Genomic DNA, 24,829 nt, shown 5'->3' on the forward strand with positions numbered 1-24,829 from the left:
TTCGTATTCGTATTCGTATTCGTACTCGTAGTATATTATGCTAAACACACACAACATCTGCTGGTCATGTCTTCTTATATCATCATAATTGCCTCCTCCTCTGCCTTGGAGCTTGGAGAGCGCTTCCCAGAGAAAATTGCCCATAATTGCGAGCACGAGGGGGCACGGCACACGAGAGTGTTTCTTGGGAAAGACCAGAGACTCTTCGCATAAGAGCAACAGCGCCTGACGTCACGTGCCAACTGTTGCAAAACCGAATCTGAACCCTACACAGAGGCCCAGGCACAGACCCTGGAAAGGTTGTCAACTTTTCACATTGCCACTTTCTCATCTGTTACAAAGTAGAGGGATGCCCTCCCCTGGCATCATACAGCTGTGCAACTGTCTAAAGAGTCAATCCATTCAAGCTGGGGTATACGCCGCGAATACCGGCAGGCTGCTCCCTAGAGACCCTTGATTCTCATAGTACCAGAGCAATACATAGTAGTGGGTGGAATGTAAAATGTCCAACATCTAGGATGATTGTAAAGAGCATACTCTATTGGGTTTTGGTAGTAAGAACCTGCTAGATATATAGATACACATATGGGTATAGGATTTTATTATGTCTGGATGGACTGTCTGGATATGGAATACTTGTGGCATTGTAATTCTATCATCTTCATTCGTGTTCACTTTCTGTGTGCATCATTCGCTTGGATTTGCTTGAGATCTATCAAATCTATGCCTATTTGAAAACGTGATTGTCTTTCCTCTCTCAAAAAATAAATATCTGCAAACAAACAACATGTAGTACGAGTAAGGGACCACAGTGCCACAGAAATATTATACAAATAAAATACCAGAAACTGTGGATAGTTTTCCCAGAACATTTTTTTTTTATTATAAGAGCTTATTTCTCTTAGAAAAGAAGTACCAAAAAATACCAGCAGCTATAGATAGTTTTTCCAGTAAAATCTTTTTCATAAATAAGACACTTACAATTATACCAGGAAAATTCTAGAAAAATACCGAAAACTATAAATAATTTTCCAAGAGATCTCTTTTTCATAATAAGTGAGGATTATTTGATTGCAAACCGAGCTGTCGTAGCAAAATTGCGCTGAACTTCAATAGATAATGGATACAGCATATGTATATCTCCATCTGAGCCCAAGGATCTCGGCTTCTCCTCTTGCGAAAGCCATGAAATTTGTCTTAAGGAAGGCTTGACGTCCATTATTTGGCAAATCATTCAAAGGGTATTCAATATTCGCTTCCTTGAAAGGTAATGGGAACCCTCTCCCTTCTTGTTTGTCTTTGGCTGTGGCCTGTTGCTGTTGCTACTCACTCATGTTGCGAGCTTAGTATAATTAAGCAATTTATTTAATTTCTAATTATTTCTCATCCCATCCCCCCCACTCCACATGACAACTATGTGAAAAAATTATATAAAAACCCAACCACAATCACCGCAAAATAGACGCACTGTGGTGCCGGTCTTGGCGGAAGAGCCGAGGAAAAATCAAGTCGAGATAAATCGCTTTTGAAATACTAAGATACAGATGCATGCTGCCGCCCAAAGACTTGAGACCGAGTTGTGATTTACATTTAAATTTATATTTTTCTTTGATTTTTTCTTTACTAAATCCGCAAATATTTCATAATCTATAGTACTTTGCGGATGTATTTTCTTTGGGAATAAGATCTGCTGGGGCCAGCCATCGTCTGCGATAATTGACTGCCATTACACTCAAGCCTCGAACTGGAATTGGGGGTCAGAGTCAGAGGAGGTCATGACTTGTTTTTTTGGCTTTGCACTGAGAAACTCTCAGAAAAGTAGGCAAGTAGGAATGCCTCACTGAGAGGTACATTTTTCAGGGCCCTGTTCGGCTCATTACTTGTTTGGGAGCAGCGCCCTGAACATCAGCTCTGAAATTTACAGTTTTTCCAAATTATTTTTGTATTTTTCCCAAAAAATTCTGTTTTGGAATAAATAAAACTTTTTCAAAATTTCTGTGATAATGTCCAAGGCCAATATAATGACTTGTGACTTTGAAATCAAGGGAAAAATCCCTAAGGAGGCGTTCGAGATGTTCGCTGCGGCCCAAGCCAAGGTATTGGGATTGCGCGGGTACATCACCCAGGTCTCTGAAGAGTGCTTCAAGGGTCAACTGCAGGGTGAGGGCCGTGTGATTGAGGCCTTCAAGCAGATGATCCTGTCGGCCGCCGAATACGTGGCTGCCGTCAAGGAGTTCGTCATCAAGAACCTCAAGGCCATCGATGACTACACCTATAAGACCTTCGAAGTGAAGGCCAAGGGGGCAAAGTAGAAGCTCTGCGAACACCAAGCCATGGATCTCTAGGAAGCCGAATAGTTACAAACCCGTGGCAAAGACTCGGAAGGACCATTTATAAATTCATTGGGTGAGTTTTAGGAATTGTTATATTTTCGGGGAAACATTATTTTGAGTTACCTGTCACAGGGCGCTGCTTTGACATTTAGTTAAAGCTATATATTTTACTACCATTTACTAGACGCAAAATACACTGTTCCATCCGCGAGATTTTTAATGCTTTGATAAAATGTGCAAGCTATATATTTTTTATGCAAATAACTACACTGTGCAATACCTGAAACTCCTGAGCCCGAGAACCCTGCCCTTCTGGAGTTAATTTTTGTTTACCAATTACTACACTACACTAACCCTGAGACGTCCAAAGCCGATCTGGAAGCGGGTGCTTTCAGATCCCTGGTAAAAACTCTGAAAGACACATCCACGAATCGATTGGGTGAGTTTTTACAAATGCTATATTTTCGGGGAAACATTATTTTGAGTTACCTGTCACACCTGCTTTGACATTTAGTTGGAGTTCTATATTTTACTACCATTACTAAATACCAAATATACTGTTGGATCTCTGAGATGTTGAATGCTTTGACAAAATGTGCAAGGTATGCACTTTTTTATACACAAATACAAATGTATACGCCCGAAAACACTGCCCTCTGCTGTAACTATTGATTGGCCCCGAACGATTAGTTACGAGAAGTACTCCCTTGAAGAATGGAAAATATAAATCTACAATAACGAATGCAAAGAATCTACACAAATTTCTGGTACAAACTCTGAAGGACACATCCACGAATAAATAAGGTGAGTTTTTACAAGTGCTATATTTTCGGGGAAACATTATTTTGAGTTTCCTGTCACAGGGTTCTGCTTTGACATTTAGTTGGAGTTCTATATTTTACTACCATTACTAAATACCAAATATACTGTTGGATCTCTGAGATGTTGAATGCTTTGACAAAATGTGCAAGGTATACACTTTTTTATACAAATACAAATGTATACGCCCGAAAACACTGCCCTCTGCTGTAACTATTGATTGGCCCCGAACGATTAGTTACGAGAAGTACTCCCTTGAAGAATGGAAAATATAAATCTACAATAACGAATGCAAAGAATCTACACAAATTTCTGGTACAAACTCTGAAGGACACATCCACGAATCAATTGGGTGAGTTTTTACAAGTGCTATATTTTCGGGGAAACATTATTTTGAGTTTCCTGTCACAGGGTTCTGCTTTGACATTTAGTTGGAGTTCTATATTTTACTACCATTACTAAATACCAAATATACTGTTGGATCTCTGAGATGTTGAATGCTTTGACAAAATGTGCAAGGTATACACTTTTTTATACAAATACAAATGTATACGCCCGAAAACACTGCCCTCTGCTGTAACTATTGATTGGCCCCGAACGATTAGTTACGAGAAGTACTCCCTTGAAGAATGGAAAATATAAATCTACAATAACGAATGCAAAGAATCTACACAAATTTCTGGTACAAACTCTGAAGGACACATCCACGAATCAATTGGGTGAGTTTTTACAAGTGCTATATTTTCGGGGAAACATTATTTTGAGTTTCCTGTCAGAGGGTTCTGCTTTGACATTTAGTTGGAGTTCTATATTTTACTACCATTACTAAATACCAAATATACTGTTGGATCTCTGAGATGTTGAATGCTTTGACAAAATGTGCAAGGTATACACTTTTTTATACAAATACAAATGTATGCGCCCGAAAACACTGCCCTCTGCTGTAACTATTGATTGGCCCCGAACGATTAGTTACGAGAAGTACTCCCTTGAAGAATGGAAAATATAAATCTACAATAACGAATGCAAAGAATCTACACAAATTTCTGGTACAAACTCTGAAGGACACATCCACGAATCAATTGGGTGAGTTTTTACAAGTGCTATATTTTCGGGGAAACATTATTTTGAGTTTCCTGTCACAGGGTTCTGCTTTGACATTTAGTTGGAGTTCTATATTTTACTACCATTTCTAAATACCAAATTTACTGTTGGATCTCTGAGATGTTGAATGCTTTGACAAAATGTGCAAGGTATACACTTTTTTATACACAAATACAAATGTATACGCCCGAAAACACTGCCCTCTGCTGTAACTATTGGTTGGCCCCGAACGATTAGTTACGAGAAGTGTACTCCCTTGAAGAATGGAAAATATAAATCTACAATAAAGAAAGCTAAGAATGTACACAAATCCCTGGTCAAGAATCGGAAGGACCATACACGAATCCTTTAGGTTTGTATTAGGCATTAGTCTCATGAAATCCCCATATTGAGAGTCACTTCATTCATAGCGGCAAGACTAATTTTCTTTTGGAAAATCGACACTGAGAAATGCCTAAGATGTCACAAGCTAAGGAGAAGATCAAGCCGAGCGAAGATCCTGGACAACGGTCAGAACTTTGAGATCTATGGCAAAGAATCCAAAGGACAGTTCATCCAGGACACCTGTCTGCTGACATTAGCCAAGAAAACTGTACAGGCTAAAACCAAAGATGCTTTAAGATCTTTTGGCAAAGACTCCGAGTGACCATCCCAGGAAAACACACGAATTAGAGGCTCTTGAATTAATAAAAATTGTCTGTGTATAAGAAATCTGTGTGCGTTTCTTTGGGTAACCAGGTGGGTTATCCATGGCACATTATGGATTATGGATGGAAGAACCAAGCAGATGAATCTTTCCCATTCTTTCGTTGATCGTGCATAATGGGTAATTGACTTGAGATGATTGGGGATAGATGCTAGGCCTGTCTAATGGATCATTAAGGGAATAAAAAAGTGTGATCACTAATAATATGATTATTTTCTTGGAAAACTTCCCCAACATCCTAGCAGAAGTTATCCATGAATATATAGCTCAGTATCCACTACATCTTACACAGGGGTTGTCCATAAAGATCCCTCCATAAAGTAGATAAACACGATTTGGTGGGTTGGTAGGTTATTCAACAGATCATTACGCATCAAATGATGATAGTTAGCAGCAATCACTGATTATCATTAAGAACCCATTGAGAGGATAACCTATTCTGTGGGGGTTCTCTGTTAAGAAAACGAATGACCCACGAAAGAGAACCATACGCTAGTTTAGGGTTAATCGCGACTCTTAAGCTAAAGGCATAAGGTGGCGGGAGAGACAGCCTTGAGATGAGGATTGCTGGCACTGGCACCGGCACTGTGTACTGTAGAATGGCGATCGCTACGATCGGATATCGCATGTTTTGGATTCATAAACCAGCTGCTGTTGCAGCGGTGCTGCTGCTGCTGTGCTGGCACATAGACACCATGTACTGAAGTACGACTTCTACTTCGACTTCCCGACTACTTGGCATGCAAATCGAAGACATGAGATCGACACGATCCGGGTGTACGAACATACAAGCCAACAACAGCAGCAGCATGGTGGATGGTTATTTATGTATTCGGATACTTGTATTCGCATTTGCCAGGCTTGTTGCACTCTGTTCCCCCTGCCCTGTTCTGCCACAGTCGGATAATGTATCTACGATGATATATGGACAGCTAATCCATCATGGCCCAAGAAACGTTACCATTTTATGGGTCAATTTGCGGACGGATGGCCATTACAGGTGCGCGTGTCTGCTGCGAGAACTGCAAAACCATGTAACAGGTAGCCAGCCATCTCTGGCCATTCACTCGACCAACCCATATGGGAAAATACCGCAAAATTAGAGGAAATTTGCTGCTGCTGCGGTCGAATCAGCTGCGTAATTGCAGCGCCGTGGCAACCCTGGCCAAGCAGGAAAAATCAGCGACAATGATGGCCAATTCAGTGATGTCGTAGCTGTAGAATAAACCTACTGCTTCCTATAGAGATAGGTTATTTAAATTCATAATTAACAGATTAAGAAATGAATGGCAGTTTGCATACATTTTTTTATAATTCTTATATTTTTATGAAACACCAAAATAAATCTAATTTATAATTTTCTTTACATTTCCTCATTTGTGCATTAAATTGAAGAAATTAATATTGATCTCTTTTGTATTCTTTTTCCACTGTTCCAAATGGAAGCGTGCCCTGCGACGCCCATATGTTGCCCATATGTTTACGCAATAAGAATAAAATTTTTCGAAAAAGTACTGTGTAATGGCACTGGTGTCTAAAACCTTTCTTTCCGCATAGAAGCAGCGGAACGGCCGTGATATAAAGGTGAGCCACGATGCCCCAATGGATAAATACAAATGAGTGCAGCGCCAAAGGGTGTTAGCACCTTGAATTTTTTGCGCGCAAAACAGCTAGCCAAGCAGCACTGATCCTCAGTTCCGAAATGGGAGGGAGCCGCAATCCCAGTCACCGTGGAATCACAGCTGCTCTTTCTCTCTCTCTCTCTGGTGCTACTGGTGCTGCTTGCTCTCTCATTTCTACCTGCCTGCTGCTCTCCCACTGGTGCAGTGTTGCTGTTCTCTCACAGGTGATTATTGTGCTACTGCTAGTGCGGCTCTCTCACTGCGGCTGCGCCAGGTATGGACAAACTCAGGGAGCGCTCTCTCAAAGCTACAAAAAAGCTAGACGACAAGAGGCTGGCAAAAGCTTAGGCCACCGAGAGCACGATGGCATACCCTCGGCAGTTATACCATCGGCTCGGGCTCGGCACACGGGCCCCATGGATAAGTTTGCTTTGAGCGCTCGTACGTGAAAGTCCAAGTCGAAGTCGGCGCTGCGTATGCGCAAAAAGACTCTTTGGAACAAAATTTGAAAGCGCTGGCGTGCAACGGCTTTTTGTTTTTCCTTAATTTTCGTAGATCATTTTTATTTACAACTAAGCTGTATTTTTTTGTTGTTTTTGTGCAAACAAAAGAGTGCGAAAGGGAGTGAGAAAATCAAGCAAAATTCATGCATAAATAAGGGAATATTGCGCCCCTTTTTGGAAAACAAAACAAAATTAAGCAACAAGAATTTTGAACAAGAGACCCAAAACGAGTGGAGTCGCACAGAGAGCGTGACGAGAGGAGAGGAAGAGGTAAGCGAAAATAATAGTTCAAGATTTTTTAATTTCAATTTTATTCGAAATTGCATTCGAAAATATTCGGACATGACTGACACACAAACAGACAGACGGACAGGCACACACATACCTGCATATACATACATACCTAGACATAACCTCATTAAAGTTGTCGCTGTTGTTGTCCTCATTTATCCGGACTCTGAAGTTGAAGTTGAAGCCCCAGCCCCAGCCCCAGCCCCAGCCCGAGCCCAGCTCCAGCGAAGCTCAGTTCCAGCTTCAGCCCCGAACCGTCTTCGATTATTGAGCCGTTTGACTTTTTCTCAACATCGAACCACCACGAACGAACGAACCTGTTGGTCCAAGTAGCAAAAAACAAAAAAAAAAAAAACAAAACAAAACTAAAAAAAAAGAAAAGAAAAATGATAAAATATAAAAAAAACACACAAAAAAAAGAGACATTGCCGCGGTGCTCTGGTCAGCCTCTAGAAATATGCGACTCTCCTCTGTCTTTGAGCTCTTTTTCTTTCTTTTCTTTCGGTTGCTCATTTTTTTGCGCCCGAAGAATACCCTAGAAGGAGCTCGAGGTAGCCTTGGCTCTGGTAATCAATATACATATCTCTAGATCGCTGTGATTATAGAAAAAAATATCGAAAATCTGTGATAATATGTGTGTTGAAAACAGTGAATACCCCTAATGCAATGCTCCACAAGAAAGGACTCCAAATGGAATGGGGACTGCCATAGCATGAATGTCCTCGATTCAAAAGGGAATTGAGCTTGCGAAGACACGGATACCCTCGATGGTAGTGTATTTAACATTCCTTCATTTGTTCCTTGATTTTTCGTTAGCCCTGAACTTGCTGGCAGCCGTCTCTTGACTCTCAGATCTCAAGCCTCAATTCTGTTCGCTTCAGAGCTTCAGAGCAATTTTCGTTTTGGATTTGCCTCTGCCCTGCCCCGTTCCGCAGCTGCAAAAATTATTATTAGACTCTCTGCCGCATCATTATCGCCGCGCTTTAAATCTAATTTCTGACTCGGCCAACAATTTGCCACACGATTTTGTTGTTGTATTTTTTTAATATTATTTTCTTTGTTTCTCCGACTCCGAAAGGAATTGAAAGTGCGCGCGCATGCGCCGCAATTAAGGCCAAGTGCGAGCGCAAAAAAGCACAAAAACAAAAGCAAAAAAAAAACAAAAAACAAAAGAGTACAAAAGTCATCTGGGAAGGAAAAACAAAACTAAAGTCCAAAACCAAAACAAAAACAAAAACTAAAAAGTAATATAAAGCGGAGGCTGAAGGCTGCTGAAGTGGAGCGAGCGGATCGCTTGTCTGGGATTGCGGATTGCGGGCAGAAATTCACTTTTTACGAGAGTACACTCTTTCTCCCGGGGGAGGTCTGTGGTGGCCAGGGGAGCACCCCACATCGAGTGCCCGAAAAACCTGGTGAAAATCCCCCCATACAGGTTATAAAGATTTATGATCACTTTTGATACTCCTCTCCGTGGGTCCGTGGGTCCGCTGGTCCGCTGGTCCGCTGGTCCGACGGTGTGTTGTGGCCTTTTTTATGTAGGTGAAGCTCAAGTGAAAGAAGATAAGGTGTTCCGTGTGTGGTGGATACTGGATAGTGGGACAGTGGCTGACTTCGACTTGACTTTGTCTTGTACTCGCACGATAGATCCAGGTCATCATCATCATCCGAGTGGAGTGTGGAATGGAATGGAATGGAGTGGAGTGGCATGGTGTGGCAGCTTCGAGAACACTTCACTTCCATTCAGCATTCAGCTTCGGGTTTTGCCGATTTCTTCAAGGATAAGTGCCAAACGAATGATTTCTAATTAAAGAATCATTCTTTTGGGTCAATCATGGATAATATTTTCATCATTTTAGGCTAGCAATCATCCAAGCCATCAAAATGTTCAATGTTAATGGTTTATCGATGCCATTATACGATTCGTTCTCACCAAAGAACACATTATTTGTGGAATGAGCTGCGGTGTCTGGCAATAATTATTTATTCAGACAAATAGTTAAGCACTTTATATGCAAACGCCGTAAATCACGTACATAAACGTTTGCTTAATTGCCGGCCCAGGCTCAAAGCAAGACAGTAGAAGACAAACAAGTGAACAAGTTCAATTAAGACTTGTTTTACCTATTAATTAACCTAATCAGTTCATTGCAGAACCTTTTCCAACGAGCGGTACATAGATATTGTATATCGGCCTGCTAAAAGTGCTCTAAAAGTTCTATAGCCATGAATTGGCCTTCAATTGACATTTAATCGGATTGAGGGTGAACCCAAAGCGTAGAGCGAATGGGGCTTAGTCCTTTGAAGGGGACGCACAGCCCATGTAAATCGGTACAGTAGTCCCAGTCCTCCTCCACGTTCCATTCCATTAGTTCCCGTCTTAGAGAACAAGCTCCAATCTCCATCTCATTAGGCATTCCGTTTCATTCTGTTCCATTAAGTGGTTTTGTTCCGTCGCTTATCATACGAGCATTGCATTTAATTACACCATCCGTATGGGCCGCCGCCGTATTTTCCCACCATTTCCCCCCCCCCCCCCCCCCCCACACAGAGATACTCGTATCTCGCACGAGTATCTATCTATGCAGCTACAGCTGGCAAAAAACAATTACCCAGAGACGCCAAAGATAACTCTCATTAATAGTATTTTTAATTTTAACGGCACATACGAGCACTCGTACCAGTGGAGCGGTGGATGGAGTTGCTATTCGCTATTCATGAGTGTAAAAACGGGTTAAGCACAACAAATACACCCACATACACATTCACAAGACAATTCCCATTCCAATCCAAGACCATCCATCCATTCATCTATGTGTCTTTGAAGTGCCTCTGAACTGTTGATGAATGCGGGTTGTACAGCAGATAGTTTTTGTTTTTTTTTCGCTCAAACCAGAGCACAAAATGTATCTCAAAGAATGGTTATTTGGAGCTGTAGCTCTCGATCCGTCCATTCATATGCTCCATATTCGGCATAGGCCCAAAAATCCCATTGACCTTAAATTACAATGAATATTGCCATTGTGTCAGGGCTTTCGGCTTTCGGCTTTTTGGATTTTCGACTTCGGCGTTGGCGTAATGTTTTAAAATTCTTGAATATTTGTTAGCCAGCATTTTGTCTATTTACCGAATTTGGCAGACAACAGAAAACTAAAACAAACAACAAGAGAGGGGGAGGTGTTGTGGGGAGAGGCATTGCGATGATAATGACAGTCGGATTCATGCAAATCGAGAGGTTTCGCTCAATTAAGCGATGGATCAGCGCAGGTCGAGCTTCAATATCCGGACCAACACAAAAACATCTTAAAAACCTGCAATGTTGCTCGAAATGTAGATACCCTATGGATAGCTCTCATTGGAGGACGCAAAACGGAAAGAAACATCCCCCGTATAGTTTTAATACGCTCGTCTGCAAGAAAGGGTATTCCAAACGGTTGTGGCAGCAATTACAAATGCAGAGCAGGCTATGCCACATGCCACATGCAAGCTTTCACTGATCCGATCCATCGAAGCACAACGGGGCAACGGGGCAACGGGGCTACGGGGCAGAGCTGGCCAGCCAGGTAGCCAGTCAGCCAGCTGTTAGATCTGACCGAATCCTAGCCAAAAGATCAGCCAAAAACCGTGGGCGAACTTTCCCACGTCCACACACATCGATGGGGGGCTACCATTCCCAAGCCCGAGCCCGGGCCCAAGCCCAAGCCCAAGCCCAAGCCCAAGCCCAAGCCCAAGCCCAAGCCCATTCCCCCCATTAGTCACGCTCCACCGTTTAGTTGGATCTGACAATAGAATGAACTGCAAAACAAATTCAATATTTAACTGTGGCAAATAGTAGGTACCCGTGTACTTTGCTCCATGGATGTTGCAACATCAGCAGAAAAATCAGAAATCACAAATCTGACGAAAAATATGCCATCTCCATTGCCATCCAGCCATTGCCAGCCCCAAGGGCCCAAAATATTGTGGGAATGGAGAATGGTGGCCTTATAAGGGAAGGAATGACCAGGTTCCAGTACTGCCGCTAACCAGTCCCGCCCAAGTCTCCAAGGAGTTCCAGTTCCAGTCGCCGGTCCCAAGTGGATTCTTGGGCACCACCGAAAACAGTTCCCATCACAAAATGTTCTGGCTGTCAGAAGAAGTTGCTCCTACAAACTGTGCGACTGCACCTTTCACTCACTCACTGACGGCCGTCGCCGCCGGAAGGGGGATTGGCTCTCCAGACACCAGACAGATCGGAGTGGAGGAGTGTTTGAGCTTCATAAATATCGAATGTGTTTCGAGTGTCGAGACGCTGTTGAGCGTTGAGTATTTTGAGTGTGGGGGCTTAAAAACTAAGTTTAGAATGATTTTTATGGCCAACGAAATGTCTGACGAAATCGCAGTCAACTTTAAAGGTTTCCTTCAACTATTGTACCTTAGATATTCCGTATTGTATAGCCGTTTCCTTAGGGAAAAGAGTACTCACTCTTATAGGTATAGCTATTCCGTATCTTGTTACATTCCATTTGTTTCTAATTTTTCCATTTAATTCCATTTTAGGAATAAAATTTGTTCCACTCCACACATTCCTCATCACTGATTCATTTCACTCGTTCTACTCTTTAATTTTCCATTTCACTCCATTCCAGTCCTTGTAATTGTTCCATTCCATTCGTTCCATTGCCTTTGTTCCGTGCCATTCGTTTCAATCTCCATCCGCCTAAAGAAAAGAATGACGAAATCGCAATCAAGCAGTCAACAACAAATTTCCTGCTCTTAGGCACCGCCTCAAGGTCGAACCCCCACCCACCCCACCGAATCAATGGATCGATCCATTTGTCTAATATTTCGATAAACTTTCGAAGGGGGTTTCCTCATGGCTGTTGCCTCATTCCCCCCGCCCCTACCTCCAATCCCCAATAAAACCATCCATAAACCCATGAATGCATGACGCTGCCAACGCCTGACGTCACAGTTGAATGCAACGCGCTCTGACCTTTTGCAATCTCATTCCGCTTCGAGCCGCCGATGCCTGGATGCATGATGCAAAACGAAAGTGAAACACAAAAGAAAGAAACGAAAACAGAGCGAGAGAGGGAGAGGGAGAGGGGGAGGGAGAGAAAAATGAATATGATTTCAAAATCGAAACCTGAAATGCATTTGCGTCTTAAATGAAAAACTAACAGCTTTTGCTAAGCAATAAATTAAAAAAAAAAGGAAAATAAATAGAGAAAAAATCATAATAATAGCAAAAGAAAAGAAAAGTTTTCAGCCTTTCGTCACGCTTATAAAATGTTGAATGGTTGGTGTTGAACGCGTCTCTGCCACAGTAAATGCGCTATGGCCCAAAACTCCCAAAAAAAAAAAAAGAAAAATAAACATATACTCTACCCCTTCCTCTCTGTCTCTCTCTCACTCTCTGGCGGAGTCTTTCTGTTCGATTCCGTTTCCAGCTTCGATTGCAATTATCTCTCTTCGCTTCGCTCCACTGTCTACTCCGTTGTCTACTTCGTAAATGAATTCAATTAAAAATTCACAATCAACAATAAATAACCGAAAGCTCAGCGCCTAAGCGCCCAAGTCGTACGCTTCGTTCCGACATTTGAGATATTCGAGCATTCGAATGCAAACAGGCAAAAAGTTCAACAAAAACTATAAACCAAACACATATCGCAGGCAACAAATGGAATGGAATGGAATGGTATGGAATGAAAAGCGCGGTGCACAGTGGCTTGAGATTTTTTGCATCGAAGGGCGATATCTGCAAAGATTCCATGAAAATGTAGAAGAAAACACAGTTTTAAGATGCTATTTTGACACACTTGATGTATGAACAATTTTCCTAGAGGCATTAAATCTATTTGTTGCATTTATTATTATAATATTTTATTTAAAATTATATAAAACACTGGGAAGTCCTTGTTAAGTCCACATTAATTTGTAAACTTACTAAAGTAAGTTACTTTACATTACTAATGTAAAAAAAACAAAATGAACAACGTTTCAATGATTTCATGTGTCATGCGGCAGTTCCCATCGGTTGGGAATTTGTGCCATTGTGCGTGTTTTAGATACAGATACTGTGGGGTCAAGCGGTTGGTTTCATTTGATAAGAAAAGCTGAAGAGGTGGCATTCCGATAAGAATAACACACTTAAGAGGGGGTTATGTTGGATTGGAGCCCCCGTTCTTGGGAGGGAAACTTTCTGGGCTAATCGCCAACTTTGATCAGAGTTTTGTTGTGCTACTTCCAATTTGTAGGTTCTTTTCCGTATCTTGTTCTTCCTTTCCTTTTGAGAGTCCGTAGTCTCAGTCTTTCTTGCCTTTGGAAGGAGGTGGCTTCCGTATCTTATCGCTAACTCCACGAGTTTCTGTATCTTTTGCATCGAACCACTGTGCAGCGTGCGAGTGGCTAGCTGGCTGACTGGCTGGCCGTCAGTACGAGTATGCATATAAAATCTTTGCCAACTGGCGAGCGTGGGAAAAAGGCATTGGCTAATAATCCCGCAGCCGTTCAGCGGTTTCGGCTGGGCCCCAACGACGATGACGATATGCAACGCACACAGAGATTACTCATACGCCGCGTGGCACAGTCTCCCTCCCGCTCAATGGACCGCTCTATGGATCTATGGATCGTCGGTGTTCTTTAGGGTCACTCACACTTTGTTTTCTTTTCGATGCGGATCTTCTGTTGTTATTATGATTTCTGGACTCTCCTTTGAACCGCAAACAACAAAAAAAGATACTTTCATTCATAGAAACTTTCAAACACACAAAAAACGGTGGGGAACGCTGTGAGTTGTGGTGCGACCGCAGCTTTACATTTATACCCGATACATAGTCAGACAGAAAACGTGTCTGAACGTGTCACTAGGCGCTCATAGGGACGGACAGACGGACGACCAGACAGACATGGCTCAATCGACTCGGCTATTGATGCTGATCAAGAATATATATATTTTATGGGGTCGGAAACGCTTCCTTCTGGACGTTACACACAACCACTTTCACCACAAATCTAATATACCCCTAAAACCGTTTTGAGTATCGGGTATAAAAACTAGTAAAAAAGCCCAAAGCTTTGACCATCAAGAACTGGCCGTAAGCCGAATAGAAGAAACAGGTTTCCATTCCACAAAAGAGGGGTTTTTCGGTCGATTTGGCTCATAATTTTCGCTGGTATACAGATACATTTTGCAGATGCAGATACAGATTTCTGCAGCTAAAAATCTAACAGTTAGCCGCTAATGTGATTTGTGAATGTGTTGCCACAGTGCCGTGTGCCTCTTGCGGAGGGGAGTGCTGCATGAGAGAGTGTTTCGCAAGTCCGAAGTAAATAAATTACATTGGCAGTTTAACGACGTTGTGCGACGGTCGGACGGACGGACGGTCTGTCGGTCGGTTTCTCGGTTGGAAATTGTCGCCGATTGTCGGCTTTTGTTTGAGCTCTCGCGGCACTCGCGTGGTGGGGCATGGGGCATGAAAAATGAATAGATTGCTGACCATTTAACAGACCAATAGATACGGATACAAAGCAGGCATCCAGCCATCCAGTCGATACAATGGAACCACACAACCTGCTGTCTGCTGTCGTCTGTCGTCTGCTGTTCGGATGGGCTTCAATGGTTTGCTTCGTGATTGACAGTTATCTAACCGTTTTGACTCTTAATACAAGTGTTTAACAGTTAGCAACTCGTACTAGTGGCAGTCCAGGAAACACACATATCGATCTATGTATCTAACTATCTGTACGATACTTTTTACAGGCGGGTGGGGTACCGTATCTACTGGTAAGTGGAGCAACACGGCAAATGGAACCTGTTCGACCACTGATAAAACGCAATCTGGGGTGGTGTTCGATTGGAGAACACAGGAAATACAACACACAACCAATGTATCTGTTGCTTTGTATCTGTATCTTGCGTATCTGCTCTGATTTCTTTAGGGTCCATCTGTACCTTCCTCCAAAGAATGGAGGAACTGTTAATGGAATAGTGCGTTCAATGCATTGCCTTACACTAATGTCGAACAGCTTGGCTCTCAAGAGATCGCAGACACCCAAAAAAATATCTCCAAAGACCATCGCTACGATCAGAGCTACTCCCAGAGGTTTTTGTATCTCTCAAAGATAATCTTATTTTTCTTCTGCAGTATTTTGGAAAAATGGAACCCTTTTGAAAGTTTTTTGCAGGGTTCATAGTTCCATTTGCAACCATTCTTACCATTCCATTAAAAGACAATAAAAATAAAACTCTAGAAGTGAGAAATTTGTTTTAATAAAAAATGTCATCATGAAACTGAAGCTGAAACACTTGCACCCAGGCTCTAATGCCTTACCCAATTGCAAGCTTTGCAAAAAAAATACACTAGCCAACCCATTAAACCCTCGTCCGAGTCACGCACTTGACCTTAACCCTAATCGTTTGGCAATCTGTGATCAGGAGATCAGTAGATGAGGGCCCCCGACCAAGATCGGAGAGCATCGAAGAGCAGCGTAGAGCAGATCTGGGGCTAAAGAGAAAAACCTGTTGCCAGAGGAAGAACCTTACAGTGGAGTGCCCCGAAACGATGGTCTCAATAGACCGCGCCAGAGCTGAGACGAGTTCCAGTCCGCGAGTGGAGTCCGCGAGTCGATGGACAGATGGAAATAGTTGTAAAAATATGGGTCGTGCGACAAGAAATGAGAAAGTGCCAGAGTGCCACACAGTGCCAGCGCCAGTGCCAGTGCCCGTCGATGTCTATGGCAAAGCGGTATACACCGTTAAGAGCATAAGACTTTGGGCTTGGCTTAGAAGATCGAATCGAATCTGCGGCTAATGGCAGCGGGGGGTAGCTGGCAGCCAAGGCAGATGGCAGACCACCAAACGAGAGAGACCATCATCATTCGAGCATTCAGGCATTCGCGATGCTGGCGAAGAGCGTGCGAAAATGGAACGATGGCGAAACGTTGGAAAGACCACTCCACGCTCTGACTAGAAAGAGATCTCTGCAGGTCAGTCTAGATCCTTCTTGGAGAAGACTCCGGAACAGGTTGCTGCTTCATTTGACGATAAATGGTGCCTTCTATTTATTTATTTGTATGCTGCAAGCTCTCATTTCCCAAAATGGTGTCTCGCAAGGTCACGAAACAGTTTACAAATAGGAGAACACTTGAAACAGAAGGTCAACCAAGGTGAAGATAAATGTTAATAGTGTTTAAGCAGAGTAAAGGATGACGTAGGACAACAGGAGCTCCGATTTCTGAGGGTACTCTCATCTCCAAAGCTAGAACACGGGAGTTTGAGGCCAAAAGGTGACCCGAAAAGAGGGTAAAAGCTAAAAACATTAGGGGTACCTATCGGTCGGTTTCTGCCTTCCTCCCTGCGTATAATTGTCACAATTGAGATGCAGACAAGGCAGGTGCAGATTGAATCATGGAGAATGCATCATAGATGGCCCAAAAAGAGACGAAAAGGTGACCCCGACTACACGATGCATTCGATTGAAGAAAGAAAACAATATCTCAATAGAAAGAGAGGCTTTTAAATCATAAGACATACACATAAACATACTTTCAATACTGGTGACCTCGACAGCATGATTCTTTCGACTTTTCCCATCGAATATTGCCTTCATACTACATATCTCTCTCTATTTATACCCTTTTCCAGCTCTCGATCATCAGCATGTCCGCTGCCACACACATGGCGCTGCCTGTTCACGCCGTTGGCGGCCCGCCACCAGGCACGCCACCGGTCTCCATGGTGTCCATGGGGCCAGGCAAGCGGGGCCACAAGCGCAGCGTTTCGCTGGAGACCAATGCACCGCTGGCATTGCGTAGCACCCCCAGCCATCAGTCGCCGTTGCTGCAGTTCTCCCAAGGACATGGCTTCCACACGGGCACGCTCAAGTCGCGCCAGGAGCAGCGGCGCTTCAGCCAGAAGTTCGGGAGTCACAGCAATCTGGATGGGGATGGGAATGCGGATGGTGGCCCCCACCAGATGCAGATGCGTTCCAAGTTCCAGAACATCCGGCAAATGTTTGAGCTGAGTCGCAGCTGCGTGGCCGGTGGAGGAGGAGAGGAGCAGCGGTACGCAAACGAGGAGGAGGCGCTACAGTCGCTGCCGGCAATGATGCTGCCACATCAGCAGCAATCAGTGGCACGACGGACCACACCCATTACCGGAGGAAGTCGATTGGCCATTAACGAGCAGCACCAGCAGCAGCAGCAGCAGCAACAGCAACAGCAGCAACAGCAGTTCCAGCAGCAACAGCAACAGACATCGATGGGCGAGGCCATGGAACAGGTGAGGCTTTTGTGCGAGATTCAGGGGCTAGGCCTTGATTGAATTTTGATTTTGATTTCTAGAGCACCAATGGAGGAGGTTCCGGTTCGGGTTCGGCTTTGGGCTCGGGCTCGGGTTCGGGGGGTAACTATCTGCGTCCCATTGCCTTCAAGCCGATACCATTTGAGCCGGACTATCGCATTGCATGCCACCAGCAGCAGCAGTTGCAGCAGCAGCAGCATCTCCAGCAGCAACAGCAGCAACAGCAACAGCAACAACAGCAGCAGCAGCAGCAACAGCAGCAATTCCAGCAGCAGCTGCAACAACAGCAGCAGCAAGTGGTCTCCGGATCGGTTGAAAGATATGGCTATGGATCAACACCATCGTTGGCACCGCTCCCAACGACTGCCGTAACACAGAAGTTTGGCAGTAAGAAAACGCAACATCGAGGAAGGAAGGGAAATCCTTCAACGAATCTCCTTCTTTCACAGGCACAACAGATCTGCGGCATTTGGCAGCCAGGCGCCGGAATCATCGCGTGCTACAGCGTGGCAGCAGCAGCCATGAGGATGCCATGAATACTGAATGCATGACGGATGGGGCCAGCAGGTGAGGCAGAAGATGATGATTGTATTTATGTGTATCGTGTAATCTAAAAGGGATCCATCTTCCAGCAAAAGCAGCGGGACAATGGTTGGGAGTGATCTGACGCCCTCGCCCTCGGACTCGGGCATCTCGGAGCTGGAGGCAGCACTGAAGGATCGCGACTCGGAACTGTCGTATCTGCGGCAGGCCATGGAGCACAATGAGAAAGTAATTTTCAAAGTACAAAAGGTTAAGGCCAGGGATCTACCGATCACACCCGACACCACTAACACACCGCATCGCTTTTCTTTGCTCCTTTCTATCCCTTCTTTCGTTTGGCTGCGGCTTTAGGACAAGGAGGTCTACTGGGAGCACGAGACGCAGCGTCTGAGGCTGCTCTACGAGCGGGAGCAGCGCGAGTATCAGCTGAAGCTGAAGAAAATGGAGCAGCTACTGGCCCTGCAGCAGTTCCAGTTGAAGCAGCACAAGATCCGGCAGCAGGAGCAGGTGCACAAGCTCCAGCAGCAGCTGGACGCCACACGCTGCAGCAATCAGAATCTGAAGCAATCCGAGCAGCAGCTCCAGTCCTCGGCGATGGGGCTGCACCAGCAGCTGGAGGACACGCGCCAGACGGTGGCCATGCTGCGCTCCCAGTTGGAGGACAGCGAGTGGAAGGTGTGCGAGCGGAATGGGGAGATAGCTTTACTCAAGACGCAGCTGAAGGAAGCGCATGTAAGCAGGACTCACCCTTGCCTTGGAGATTTCCTCTAAAGCCTGTCTCTTTTGCAGATCGAAATCAATGTCAAGGATCATGCGATTGTTAGCCTGAAGCACCACAACCACAGCAACAGTAGCAGCAGCAAAAGCAGCAACGAAACCAAAAGCCAAAGTCAACCAAAGGAGGAGCAGCAGCACCAGCACCAGCACCAGCATCAGCTTCAGCAGCTGCAGAAGATCATTGCTTTGAAGGATCAGGTGATTGGAGCACTCACCAACGAGCTGGCGAAGCTGCGCAAGGAGCTCTCCGATCTGGCTATTGCCCACGAGTACGGGGAGGAGCCCTGCGGCCGGTACACACGTCTCAAGCAGCAGCTGGACAACCTTAATGAGATCTGCCAGAAGACGCGCAAGTACACATCCTCCGCAGAGGCAGCCGTTCCTGCTCCCGTCCCCTTGGAGGTGGTGGTGGCTCCTCCGCCCCGGCTGGATGCCATCATGCAGCGACTGCAGCTGCAGGATCAGGGACAGGGCCAAGGCCAGGGCCAGGGACAGCAGCAGACGCTGGACACCCTCATCGAGGAGTCCACCACGTATGCCGAGGACATTGCCAAGCTACGGCAGAAGCTGGACGACTTTCGCATCAACCTGGAGCTGGAGAAGCGGCAGTGGTGCGCCGAGAAGGACAAGGTCCTGGGCTACCAAAAGCAGCTGCAGGCCCACTACATACACATGTACCAGAAGCTGCGATGCCTGGACAATGCGGTGCCAGGACCAGGAGCTACCGCTCCAGCAGAGCCAGCCAACGATGTGAACTGAGGATCTGGGATCCGGGAGTCAGCAAATGGTGCTATTTGTCGTTGCACTGCAATTCGATTGCTCCAGGAGTAACCGAACGCCAGTGATGCTTTCTAGTTCTTCCTTAAAAATATTCTAGTTTCATCCCTATACTCTGCAACATCCATTGAGATCCCTTCTGAGGGGTTCCTCACTTCTTTTAGACTTCTAAAAGTACATACTGGGTAAATGATAGATTAAGAGCAGAACTATGTAGTACTCTTACAATCTGTTCAACGCACTCTTTCTGTGGATCCCATCTCCCTCTTCCAGGTCAATAAATTATCGCTACAATGCAATCAATTATCGCTACAAGCGATAACCCATAAACGGCGATAATTAATACAAGATTATTGATTTTACTCCAACAAACAAAAAAAGGGGGAGAAAGAAGAAAAACTCTTGAGAGCCCACTCCATGGATCGCTCTCTGTCCAGTCCAATAAGCGATACATGCGGCGATAAATAATACACGATTATCGATTTTACTCCACAAGAAAAAGCGGAGAGAGGAGAGCTTCTCTTCGTGAGAATCAAATATTTTATGAATATTTAATTTTTTGTTTTTATATATTGTATGTATTTTTTAATTTATTAAATTTATTTACCCAAAAATACTTAAATCAACAGAAAATGAGAATGAAAAAAAAAACCAACATTTGTGATTCCGCATGCGCGTAGATGAAATCGTATGTATGTTGAATATATCTTATATGCGATATGATGTATCAATAGTTATTATTGATATCGATCCAATATGTATATGCAATAAATGATACAATAATATGATAATTACTGATGGTGTATTTATTTTTCAATATTCAATATAATCTGCACACAGATCATTGTCTTCCCAGACGTACTCTGTGTGTCTAAAAAGAAAATACTATAATAAAAAGAAACAACTTTCTCAAACCCATGGATCCAACACCGCTTGATTGGTTTACCGTTCGTGTAGATTCCATTATTTTTTTTTTATTAAATATGGCAACATTTCAGTTTTCAGGAATGGAAGTGTGTCCCAAGTATTTTACTGCACTCTCACATAGGTCCTAGCCCGCAGAATCTATCTTTCGAAAATGGAAGTTAAAGAAATTTAAATCAAAATAAAACTAAAATTATTGGCAACCTTCTGGCCTAATTCACATAATTTACATCCGCTAAAAACATTGAGAGCTCTTTGAGTGCAAACCTAATTTAAATAAATTAAATTGTCCCAAAACATTGCCATATACCACATTTCTGGTATTATATTGTTTCAGAAAACATAATAAATCATTCAAAATACTCGAAAGAAAGCAACAGATAAATCTTGGCAACAACAGATACATCTCTTTGAGAGCCAATAAATGACTGGTGAAAAATCAATTTGATTTCGCTCGGAGACATCTAGAAAGTAACCATCATTTATGGTGCCGCCACAAATGAATTCAAATTCAAATAAATTACTGAAACAACACACACAATGTGGCGCCCTGGAAAAAAGCTCCGCGAAAGTATGCTGGTCGGGGGTGAGCGTCGAGCACGGAATCTGTGGCAAGGAGCACACGGACACAGTAATTGCAGGAGGCAGCATTACAAAAGTACTCGCACACACGGTTACACATGGCAGCTGGAGAGCTCTGCTGGCAAGTTAGTTTCCGGCTGTGAAAAACGGTTACAAAATGTGTAAAAAGTGTTGAATCACTCAAAGAACAACAGTTGAACACATAGACGATAAAAGAGAAATTGAATTTTTATGAAAATCGCACAGAACAAAACAGCGAAAGAAACAGGTCAGCAAAAATAATTACAACAATTTTTTCATATGCGCGTAGGTATACCTGAAAATAAAGCTCTAGGCTGCCAGGCAGTTGGGAAAGCTATCGTGCTTTTTGGCTTTTGGTCCTAATGCATTTGGCGCTTTAGAGTTAACGCAATTCAAACAGCGCCAAAAAATCCATAGATACTATATACTTTTCCCGTATACATACATATGTATGTGTATCCATAAGATACTGCCTCACTCGATTATCGATTTTCACAAGATATGCAAAGGACATTCCATACGCCATAGAACTCATGTAAAAATCCCTTCTCATCTTTGTGCAGCGGAAAACCACAAATTTTCCACGTACGGGCCACCTGTTGCATCAAAGGCTACAATATCCCAATGCCACGTTGGGGTCATCGGCCGAAAATTTGGGATTTTCAGGTGGAAAGCGTCGTAGACAAGTGTCTGGCAAGTGGAAATATTCACTATTTAGTGCAGTGGTTGGGCCGTATGGATCCGGAGTACACCTGGGAGCATGCGGAGGTACTCGAGTGCCCCGAGGCGATCCGTAGATACGAGGAGACGATGGGATTCAATGACCAGCCGATTGTTTTGGGGAAGCGTATCTCTTCGGCATCATCATCATCGTCATCATCGTCATCATCGTCATCTGGAGACTCAGCTTCATCCTGTGTCACCGTAAAGAAGCGGTCATCGTCATCGGTATCAGCATCGTCGTCGTCATCGACATCATCATCGACCTCATTCTTGTCATTGGTATCGACATCGACCTCATTACAACCGCCAGAAAAGAAGCGCTATTCGTCATTTCCATTGACCACATCGGTCTCATCGAATCACCCGGAAAAGCAGCGCAGTTCCTTATCGGAATCCACATGGGCATTGTTATCGTCATCGGCGGTATCGGAGTCCTCGTCATCCGTCCCGCCCCAACCTTCGGACAAGAAGCGAAATCCATCACCGCCATGGCAGCCCCCTCCAGAGAAGCGCATTTCGTTATCGCAATCGACGTGGTCACTGATGTCGTCATCGATATCCTCAGCGGAATCATTCGAGCTCCCGGAAAAGAAGCGCAATTCGTCGATGCCGTCGGTATCGGGCATATTCCAACCAATGATACCCAATCCCAAGCGCAAGTCGTCATCGTCATCGGTATCGTCATCGGAATCGAATATCCCTGAAAAGAAGCGCAAGTCGTCAGCGGCCTCGACCTCATCGCATCTACTTGGAAAGAGGAGTAATTCAGAGAGTAATTCGATATGGGAGTCACCGTTATCCCCTTCCCCGGAGAACAATTCGATGTGGGAGTCCCCCCTGTCCCCGCCAGCAGAAAAGAGGCGTAAATCATCGGAAAAGAAGCGTAAATCATCCGAAAAGAGGCGAAAGTCATCTGAGAAGAAGCGCAAATTATCTAGAATGTCAATGTACTCGGATATATCCGACACACCAGCATCCCCACCACTGGAGAAGAGTCTTAACTTGTCTCGAATGTCTATGTACTCGGATATATCGGACTCACCCGCTTCTCCTCCACCGGAAAAGAGGCGCAAATCATTTGGAATGCCAATGATATCAGTGAAATCGGAGCTATCGTATATACCGGTGAAATCGGAGCTATCGGATTTATCGAACGTATTGAACGCATCGGAGGTATCGGTAAAATCGGAGTTATCGCAGGTATCATCAGCCCAACGGGAAGTAAGGGAGCCATGGTATATGCGTAATCTGGATCCTAGCGCCGGGCCGAGGGGCTTCGCCCGTGGCCTGGAACCGGTGAAGGTACTGGGCGCCACCGATGCTTTGGGCGACATCATGCACTTGATGCAGTGGAAGGGCTGCTCCCAGTTCGACCTGGTGTCGCATGAGGAGACCAGCATCTTGTGTCCCCAGCTGGTCATCGAGTATTACGAGCAGCGTCTGTCCTGGCACAATGTCCCCAACGTCACGGATGTCATACTCGGTGTCAAGAATTGGAAGCAGAAGGGCTACATCAACCGATACAGAGACAGATATGGCAAAAAAGGTACGAGGCCAACCGAAATTCTGTGATTTTTCTATGATGAATCATAGGATACAAAAATATCAAATATATATAACCAATAAATGTACACAAATACTATGTATATGAACGTGTGTGAAAATATCTACTAGAGATGCATACAATGTTTTTTTTTTTGAAGAAGATACTATGAGAAGATATAGATAAATGTGCGAAAATATCTACTAGAGATGCATAAAAAGTGTTTTTTTTTTTTGAAGAAAATTCATATGTGCGCAAAGGATGAAATGGAAGAGAGCATACAATATAAGAACCTATACTCTATATACACATTTTTTTTGTGAGTTTATTCACCATAAAACTATGTACTAAGACGTGCCATGTACTTAGTACGACGAGACGAGTAGGAGAGAAAGATAAATACGGCTATTTTTTTGAGAGATTGTATGAGATTGTATATGTACGAGGCAGAAAGCATAGACCTAACTTAAGTTGTTTTCTTTTTTTTGGAAACTATTTCAAAGAAATAATATATGCGCTGTGGTTTGATAGTAAAAAGTAGATGAAGAATGCAAATTTTTGTGAATTTTTGTTCACCAAAAATACTTGCATATATACCAAACAGATAGTTTTTGAAAAGTACTCTCGTACGAGATTTATAGATGAAAATTTACCAAAACTTTTTTGTTGGTTTTTTATATTTTTGCATCCTAAGAATATCTACAATGAAAAGATGGTAACGTTATTTTCATTTAAAAAAACAAAAAAACACGAAAAAAACAATGCTCTGAAGAAGAAACTCCTAAAATACGATTTTGTGTGAATTTGTACACCAAAATCCAACTAAAAAACAAATAGAGAAGAGATTTTATGAAAGCTATGTATGTACCGGAGTGGAGTAGAATGGAATTTATTTTTGAATTTGTTGATCGATGTGCAGTAAATGGCATACTAAAACCCATTTTAAAACATATTTAGTACGTGTTCTTTAAACCGTACAATAGCCATACATATATCAATGAAATACGATACAGGAATACATGGAAATATTTCCAGCGAAAAATATGGAAATGCTCACACACACACACATAACACATAACACATGGATGTAATATTATTGGCAAGGGGCGAGGGAAAACCCACCTTGTTTAATCAGCATTAATTAACTACGTTTCAATGTTATGCTCTTGATGTGAATAAAAAATATATAAAATGCAAAGCTTGTGTATGTTTATTATTGGTGTGGCGGAGGGTTGAATTTTCCACTTTACAGATGCATACGATGAGATTTGATTGCACC

The 24,829-nt window shown here is 43.5% G+C and overlaps 3 protein-coding genes across 6 annotated transcripts; all 3 read left to right on the plus strand.

The window, feature by feature from the left end:
- The first annotated feature begins 1,820 nt into the window (after nt 1-1,820).
- On the plus strand, nt 1,821-4,967 carry LOC108164858 (acylphosphatase-1). Of its 3 annotated transcripts, none has more exons than XR_004474958.1 (8): nt 2,313-2,406; nt 2,466-2,772; nt 2,848-3,137; nt 3,197-3,504; nt 3,564-3,871; nt 3,929-4,238; nt 4,298-4,608; nt 4,667-4,967. XR_004474958.1 is itself a non-coding variant. In XM_033399780.1 (6 exons), the coding sequence occupies exon 1, from the start codon at nt 2,004-2,006 to the stop codon at nt 2,310-2,312; it is 309 nt and encodes a 102-aa protein (XP_033255671.1). In that variant the 5' UTR covers nt 1,821-2,003; the 3' UTR covers nt 2,313-2,406; nt 2,466-2,772; nt 2,848-3,137; nt 3,197-3,504; nt 3,564-3,871; nt 3,931-4,225. The 3 variants fall into 3 exon arrangements, 1 of the variants encoding a protein (XP_033255671.1); XR_004474957.1 differs by having other exon boundaries at nt 2,518-2,772; nt 3,931-4,238; XM_033399780.1 differs by lacking the exons at nt 4,298-4,608; nt 4,667-4,967 and having other exon boundaries at nt 1,821-2,406; nt 3,931-4,225.
- A 2,039-nt stretch (nt 4,968-7,006) lies between these two features.
- LOC108164979 (transcription factor SPT20 homolog) lies at nt 7,007-20,539 on the plus strand. Of its 2 annotated transcripts, none has more exons than XM_017301000.2 (7): nt 7,007-7,357; nt 17,004-17,639; nt 17,702-18,047; nt 18,110-18,227; nt 18,293-18,452; nt 18,555-18,935; nt 18,993-20,539. In XM_017301000.2, exons 2-7 carry the CDS (start codon nt 17,019-17,021, stop codon nt 19,737-19,739), a joined length of 2,373 nt encoding a protein of 790 aa, XP_017156489.1. In that variant the 5' UTR covers nt 7,007-7,357; nt 17,004-17,018; the 3' UTR covers nt 19,740-20,539. The 2 variants fall into 2 exon arrangements, with proteins under 2 accessions (XP_017156489.1, XP_017156490.1); XM_017301001.2 differs by having other exon boundaries at nt 18,293-18,431.
- A 785-nt stretch (nt 20,540-21,324) lies between these two features.
- On the plus strand, nt 21,325-24,739 carry LOC108150921 (uncharacterized protein DDB_G0271670-like). Its single transcript, XM_017279255.2, has 2 exons — nt 21,325-21,531; nt 21,848-24,739. Exon 2 carries the CDS (start codon nt 21,909-21,911, stop codon nt 23,577-23,579), a length of 1,671 nt encoding a protein of 556 aa, XP_017134744.1. The 5' UTR covers nt 21,325-21,531; nt 21,848-21,908; the 3' UTR covers nt 23,580-24,739.
- The last annotated feature ends 90 nt before the right edge of the window (nt 24,740-24,829 follow it).

The sequence above is a fragment of the Drosophila miranda genome, chromosome XL (genome assembly GCF_003369915.1).
Source record: "Drosophila miranda strain MSH22 chromosome XL, D.miranda_PacBio2.1, whole genome shotgun sequence".
Classification (NCBI taxonomy): Eukaryota; Metazoa; Arthropoda; class Insecta; order Diptera; family Drosophilidae; genus Drosophila; species Drosophila miranda.

Coding starts and splice junctions, on each gene's coding strand:
- LOC108164979 (XM_017301000.2), top strand. CDS start 17,019: ATGTCCGCTGCCACACACATGGCGCTGCCTGTTCACGCCGTTGGCGGC. Junction 18,048..18,109: donor CGTAACACAGAAGTTTGGCA/GTAAGAAAACGC, acceptor CTTCTTTCACAG/GCACAACAGATCTGCGGCAT. Junction 18,228..18,292: donor ATGACGGATGGGGCCAGCAG/GTGAGGCAGAAG, acceptor TCCATCTTCCAG/CAAAAGCAGCGGGACAATGG.
- LOC108150921 (XM_017279255.2), top strand. CDS start 21,909: ATGCCACGTTGGGGTCATCGGCCGAAAATTTGGGATTTTCAGGTGGAA.
- LOC108164858 (XM_033399780.1), top strand. CDS start 2,004: ATGTCCAAGGCCAATATAATGACTTGTGACTTTGAAATCAAGGGAAAA.